The sequence below is a fragment of the Motacilla alba genome, chromosome 19 (genome assembly GCF_015832195.1).
Source record: "Motacilla alba alba isolate MOTALB_02 chromosome 19, Motacilla_alba_V1.0_pri, whole genome shotgun sequence".
Lineage (NCBI taxonomy): Eukaryota > Metazoa > Chordata > Aves > Passeriformes > Motacillidae > Motacilla > Motacilla alba.
The window spans coordinates 10702498-10709623 of NC_052034.1; the positions used below are offsets into that span (position 1 = coordinate 10702498).

At 52.5% G+C, this 7126-nt stretch overlaps 1 protein-coding gene across 3 annotated transcripts in view; it reads left to right on the top strand.

Moving 5' to 3' along the window:
• LOC119709819 (transcription elongation factor SPT4-A) overlaps window positions 1-6575 on the top strand; it is a 63655-nt gene extending 57080 nt beyond the window's left edge. Inside the window, exons 9-14 of one of the 3 annotated variants that reach the window (XM_038158058.1) lie at window positions 617-930; window positions 1120-4156; window positions 4687-4793; window positions 4904-4959; window positions 5134-5187; window positions 6185-6575. In XM_038158058.1, coding sequence (XP_038013986.1) covers window positions 617-660 — 44 coding nt within the window. In that variant the 3' untranslated portion in view covers window positions 661-930; window positions 1120-4156; window positions 4687-4793; ... (1 more) ...; window positions 5134-5187; window positions 6185-6575. Of the gene's footprint in view, window positions 1-616; window positions 4157-4686; window positions 4794-4903; window positions 4960-5133; window positions 5188-6184 lie in introns of those variants that run through there. The other 2 variants (XM_038158057.1, XM_038158060.1) reach the window with 2 other exon arrangements.
• Window positions 6576-7126: the final 551 nt, after the last annotated feature.

Sequence of the window (7126 nt, forward strand, 5' to 3'; positions counted from 1 at the left end):
TTGCCCCCTGGCTCTGTGAGATATGAACTGGTGTTATGTTCTGTTCCTAATAATTTTTTAATCAGCAGTACAGATTTTCACAAAGAGCAAACATTAAAAAGCCTCAAAAGCAAACACCTAGCAGTGATGTGAATCCTAGGGTGCCCTTAGCCTGCCTCCTCTGAAATATATAAGGAATAGCTTGTTGTCTTATCTTAAGATTTTATTGTACTTCACCTTAGAGGAATAAACTGGCTGGGAGGTGGCCAGAAAATTCCCTCTGAAAATCTGAGAGAAACTTCCTAGAATCATGCAATATTCTGAATTGGAAGGGACCCACAAGGATCATCCAGTCCAGTCCCTGGCCCTGGCCAGGACACTACAACAGTCCCAGCCTGTCCATCCCTGGGAGTGTTGTTCAAACGCTCCTGGAGCTCTGGCAGCCTTGGGGCTGGGACCATTCCCTGGGGAGCCTGTTTCAGTGGCTTAGTGGCTTTTTTAGTAGCTTCCACTTAGTGGTTTTTCCTGCAGTATCTGTTCTCTGGATTGCAGGGTCAAGGCCCCAGCCATTGCAGAGCCTGGGAATGTTCAGCCAGGTGTAGCTAACACTTTTCTTTCTCCTTTTCTTTGGATGCAGGATCTGAAGAGGAGGTCCAGGATGTCCATGAACACTCAGTTTAATAAAACACTGGCCTGTTTGCTCGCCGGGAGTTGGAGTGGACACAGATGTTGCTGGAGCTGCTTACATGTGGCTCTGCCCAGCCCTGCCCTGCTGAGACACAGACTGGCAAGAGCAACGGGTCATGGTCTCCTGACACGTCCCCACGCCCCGGCAGTCACACAGACAGAGCCCTGCTCTCCGGGCCTGTCTCCTCTGGAGACACAGGCAGCCCCTCGTCATCCCGTGGCATCACTCCGAGCTGGGCAGGGCTCCCAGGGAGAGCTCACCGAGTGAGTGCAAGCTGCTATTTTGGCGTGTTCATGCCACAGAAGGTTTTGCTAAGCACTGCAAAAATAAACAAGCCTTCAAGACCAAAAGCTGCAGAAATTACTTTCTGTGGCCTGGTAGCTCCTGACTTCATTTCCTCACTTAGGTCAAAAGCCAGATTTCTTCAATTAACTTTTCCATGCTTATTTCAGACACAGGAACAAGCTATTCTCCATCTCACCGCTCACAGGGCTGCCCTGCAAGGTGCTGCTTCTGACTTCAGTGGAAACCAAGAGCTCTCATCACTTTTGGTCACCTGAATGTCCCTCAGCTGACGCCATCTCGGCCACTGACTGTTTGCCAGCAGCAGGAGAGGGGAAGACACAGGGACGTCAGCATTTCTGGGAAGGAGCTGGGTCAGACTCTTTCCACTGCAAAGAATCCACCCTCTCATCTGGCAATGTGAACAAAGTCTCTCACTCACCCCCTAACTCCTCCACCTACCTTCAAATAGCTGTTATGGCCAGCCCTGTTAAGAGCATATTTCAAACACATCTTAGATGTCCCCATCACAGGAGTCATACAAAATCCTGGAGTTCATGTGGTTCCTGCTTCTCTCCTTCCTCTCATTGCCCCAAGACACAGCAAAAATTCCCAGAAAAAGCCACCGTAATTAATGCAGAGTAAAGCCCTATCCATCACCCAGCCTTAACTTCATATTCTGTGATTCTGAAATCCTTCAAAAGGATTTTTCTGTCTTTTCCAACATTTTGATGATTCAGGAGAAAACCTGAGAAATCATCAGGCTCTAGTTTATTACATTCCCCCTCCCTCCCATTTATGAATATTTTGGGTTTTTCTGAATGTCACTAGTTCTTATTTCCTACATCTCATAATTTGCAGACATTCAAGCGAAATAAAACCTGCCAAATTCAAAACATACAGAACCCATGCAGCTTTCAAACAGCAGAGAATTCCCATCAGGTTCACTGGCCTAAATAATCAGTCAGGCCAAAGAATCAGCCAGATTCCCATGTGAAGTGCACGTTTCTGTGGCACCAAGTGCTTCCAAGCACAAGGAAGCATTGGTGAGGATACAACACTGGAGCTAAAGATAATTCTTAACAATTTAAAACTTGATGTAGGGACAGACTTTCCCATTTGCTCAGTAAAGCTTCCCGTGTCTTCCTTTGAAGCAGCAGCTTCTCAAGAGAGTGCTCTGGTGATGCAGTCCCAATTCAGGATAATCCTCTGCCTTCCTTTCTTGGTGGAAAAGCTTTTTACAGGGTTTGCTGCCCTTAATCCTTGAAAAAGGCATCTTTGTCTCAGCTGCTAATCAGTCCCTGACAGTCAAGTGATCAGCCAATAGCACTGTTTTAAACCCAACATTATTCCCTTGTAGTGCTCATTCCTTGTCTCCTTGTGACCAGGCCCCTGTGGGACCTTTCAGTCTAAGGAAGAGCTGAATTTCCTTCATCAAAGACCCCAGCAGAATTATATTCAGACCTTTCCAGGCTCTTGTTTGTCCTACACTGCAAGCAGAAGATCAGAAAGTTTTCTCCTGTGCAGGGAAGTCAGTCTTAAACTAGGGGAAAAATCCAGGAGTGGGTCTGGATTCACCCCATTCAGCTTCTTGTGCCCCTGGTCTGTGGCTTGTCTGAACCAGCTCCCTGTGTCCTTGACCATCCTGGATGGCCCAGAGGCTTAACAGAGATGGAGGGTCATGAAGTCATGGTGATCCCAACTGCTTTTTTTAGGAGTCAGGAAGGCAGAGAGCCTCCAGGGATGCATTTCACTGCTCAAAAGAACAAGTGCAGCTCTAAAGTCCTCTCTTTCCTTCCTTATCCCTAACAGAAGAGAAGATTCCTGAATTTGTGAGCCAAAAGCTTCTTTGAGAAAGCTGCACCCTCTCCATTCCCCACTGCAGTATTACCAGGCTGCCAGGGCAGCGCCTGCTTCCAGGTGTCTCCCTTCCCCAACCTTATGCTGCTGCTCCTGTTCACATAGGAAATGCTGGAGTGCAGGTCTGCCTTGGTGGGGGCTCAGGGGGAGGAGAGGGAGGAACTGTCTGGGAACTTGGGTTTGAAAGATCCTCTTCAGTAGATGGATGAGTATCCTTGGCTGCCTGGAACGGAAGAAGCAGTATCTGCGAAAATAGGGAATGGTTCCTCACAGTTCTTGACCTCTTGCTTCTGCGTGATGCTTTTGAGTGCTCAGTGCCTGTGGGCTCCACCGTGGAATTTCTCCAGCATTCCTGCAGTGATGCAGAGCTCATTTTCCTTCTTTGCATCCCAAGCCACAGCCAAAAACTGATGGAAGCCAGAGCATCCCAAGCTCCCTCTATCCAAACTGTAGGTCCAGTCCTTCTGCTGGGACTCCCTTCCCCGGAACTCCCACCCCTTGAACTGGGCATATGGTTGGGCTGGCTGGATATCTCCCCTCCTGCACAAATCCTTCAGATCCTTCAGAAATGTGAATATCAGTTCGTTCGTTTTGTTGTTGCTTTTTGTTTTGGTTTTTTGGTTTGGTTTGGTTTGTGTGTGGTTTTTTGTTTTGTTTTGTTTGGGGTTTTTTTTTGGGGTTTTTTTTTGTTTTGTTTTTTTGTTGTTGTTGTTGGTTTTTTTGTTGTTTTTTTTTTTTTTGTTTTGTTTTTTTTTTTTTTGTTTCTTTTTTTTTGCTGAGTCTATCCTGGCTCTCGGGGTTTGGGAATAAATTATGACCCAGAAAAAAAAAAAACACACACACACGGGAAAAAAGAAAAACAATACGTTTTATATATATGCAAAACTGTGTATTTATGTCCGATAAACACAAAGATGTGTGAATATGCTTATGTGCTCAGAAATATATTTATTTACTAATATATTTATCCATGTACCGGTCTGCTGCCTGCGTGCGTTCTTTGTGCTGGGGCTGTGCTGGCGGAGGAGCCCGCGGGGAGGGACCCGGGCCCTACCTGGCCGTGACAGAAACCTCGCCCGCCGCCCCCGCTCGGGCCGGGGGCGGATCCAGGGCCGGGGCGAGCTCGGAGCCGTTCCCGTTCCCGTTCCCGTTCCCGGGGCGGGGCCGGGGCGAGCTCGGAGCCGTTCCCGTTCCCGTTCCCGTTCCCGTTCCCGGGGCGGGGCCGGGGCCGGGGCCGCTGCGCAGCCGCCGAATGGGACCGGGGCAGCGATGGCCGCGATCTCGCTGGAGACCGTCCCCAAGGACCTGCGGCACCTGCGCGCCTGCCTGCTCTGCTCCCTCGTCAAGGTGGGACCGGGAAGGGGACAGGGACAGGGGCCGGCACAGCGATTGCCCCCCGCCGGCTCCGGACCTTCCTCCGCCCGGCTTTAGCCTTGCAGCCCCTTTCGGGCCCTTTTCCCCGGCCCCGGTACTCCCTGTCCCAGCCCCACCACGTCTGCTCGGGCCTCCTCGCTCCGGCCCCGACCTTTCCCTGCGCCGGCTCTATTTCCTCTCGGCCCCGGCCCGAGCCTTTCTGCCTTTCCCGGCCCTTTCCCCGCCCGTTTTGGCCCTCCTTCTCCCGGCCCTTCCTGGCCCAGGCCCCCCTCCCCGGCCCGGACCTTCCTGGTCTGTCCCCCCGGCCCGGCCTCCCCTCTCCTGCCACGGCCCTTCCCCGCCCGGGCCTCTCTCCCTCCTCTGCCTCATGCAGCCTCTGGGCGCTTCCCCTCCGCCCCGGCCCTGGCCCTGAACCCTCCTTCCCGGGGTTCCCTCCCTTTCCCCGGCCCCCTGGCCACCCGGCTCCTGACTGGTCCCGGTCCCCGACACCCGTGTTCCCTTAGACCATCGACCAGTTCGAGTATGATGGCTGTGACAACTGTGAGACGTATCTGCAGATGAAGGGCAACCGCGAGATGGTCTATGACTGCACCAGCTCCTCCTTTGATGGGTGAGTGGGGCTGGGCCCGGCCGTGGTCCTCCAGGAGCCTGGGGACACTGAGGTGGCACTGTGGGGTCACCCAGCCAGGAGACATCCCCTCACTGCCATCCCTCCTGCAGGATCATCACCATGATGAGCCCTGAGGACAGCTGGGTCTCCAAGTGGCAGCGGATCAGTGAGTAATTTGGAAGCTGGAGATCCCTTCTCTGCAAACCCTTCTCAGAAGCAGTGGGAACTGCTAGTTGGGCTGTGGAAGGAGTTCTGTCCCCCAGTGAGGGGGCATCTGAGCAGCTTGCGGATTCCTACCTGGCTGCTCCATTGGGGTAACTTGGGGTTTTATTTCCTGCAGGTACCTTCAAGCCAGGTGTCTATGCAGTGTCTGTGACTGGCCGCCTGCCCCAAGGTACCTGTGCGATGGAGTCAGGGTTTGGGGCTCTGAACACTGCATAGGGAACATGCCACGTGGGTGATGGGATCAGCAGAGGTGTGATAGGATCAGCAGAGGTGACTGCAAGGAGGTGCTGGACTGGAGAGGGAGTTTCAGGGTTCAGCACTGCACCTGCCAGAAGTTTATATTGTAAGCTGCTGAGTAAAGCCTGGCTGTCAGAGGCATTAACTGGGATTAATTAGTGATTCCGGAAAGTGGGCACATCTCAAACTATTCAGCTCCAGGATAGCATGGAGCTTTGTTCATAAAACAGGGTTTTGCAGAATGGGGTGCTGTTGTGGCAATCCCAGTGAGCACACCCCTCCTCCTGCACTAAGGGCTTATGCCATAGTGGATTTGTGTGCTTGCAAATGGAGTGGAGGGTGCAGAGGAGTTGCTTCATCTCTGGAATGTAGAAAGGGCATCATCCATCCAGCTGAGTTCCTACCCATTATGTAGTCCCAGAGTAGACTCCTAACCCAGGAGTGAATCCCAAACCCCTGGGGTGAAAGCTATGCCTGTGTCTGGAATCCCAGGTTTCTTATTTGTGACTGAGCACTGCATTGGGAAGGAGCTGGAAACATCATGAGGCCGGAAGCTGAGGCCTTGGCACATCTGAAATACCCAGAGTTAGGGTTTAAATGGGATATCAGGGAAAGGTTCTTCCCCCAGAGGATGGTTGGGCACTGCACAGGCTCCCCAGGAGATGGTCACAGCCTCTAAGGCTGACAGAGCTCCAGGAGCATTTGCACACTGCTCCCAGGGATGAACAGGGTGGGATTGTTGGGCTGTCTGTGCAGGGCCAGGGACTGGACTCCCATGATCCTTGTGCATCCCTCTCTTCCAACTCAGGATGTTCCATGATTCTGTGAAATGAAGGTGATTGTCCAGTTCTACATGACAGAACCAGCAGATGTTCCCAGGGCTCCTCATTCCAGGAGAAGACTGAAATGTGTTTGTCTCCTTGCTGCAGGGATCGTCCGAGAGTTGAAGAGCCGTGGCGTGGCCTACAAGTCTCGGGACACAGCCATAAAAACCTGAAAGGCCCTTGTGCTGCCTGGAGATCCCAGTGCTGCATGGAAGAAGCAGTGGGCACTGCTCCAAAACCTCTGAGCTTTATCCTTTAGGGAAGTGGGGCTGGACTTGGAGTGTGCTGGCTCAGCTCCCCTCACTCAGTACCTCCAGACTCCACCACACCACAGACCACAGAGATTTATCTGAGCCTTGACAGGGGGGAGGGTGTGAGCAGAGCTGGGAAAAAAATGTTTAATCGTGATGCCTAAGCTTTTTTAGAATTGGTGTGGGAAAGAGGGGATTTGGGAAATAGCTGTGTAAATAGTTCAATAAAACCCACTGCCTGGTCAGGGCTGGGTCCAGCTGTCACTCTGTCACTGGTTTCACCACTGCAGGGTGGTGAGATGGGGGGGCTCACACTCACCCCCTGCCTGTGCCGCACTGCAGAGCCTGCGATTGTCACTGCTTGTGCCATGGGCCACCTTCCTGCCTTGAGAGCGAGATCCTGCCCTGGCTGCACGAGGTGGTGTTCTGTGTGGGCAACCTGCAGCTGCCAGCTGGATGGAGCAGATACGGTGATGGCCAGTGCTTCCTGTGGAGTTGGTTACATGGAGGTCACGGAGCACTGAGCCTGCAGGTCCTGTACAAGGGACAGGTAGCAGGATGGAGCTTCCAGGACCTTCTACTGGCTGGGCTCCAGGGCAGGCAGAGCAGGACGAGCACATTGCTGGTGTGGTTGGGAGGCAGCACCAGGCCTTGCACACGGGTGGGGTGGACAAGCAAGGGTGGAAACACCCACCTAGCCTCCTGTTCTGCAGATCTGACTGTTAAAAGTGTCAGCTTAGTGTCTGTAACGAACTCCTGAGGGATTTGGCCGCCTTCTTGAATTACTTTGTTTCAG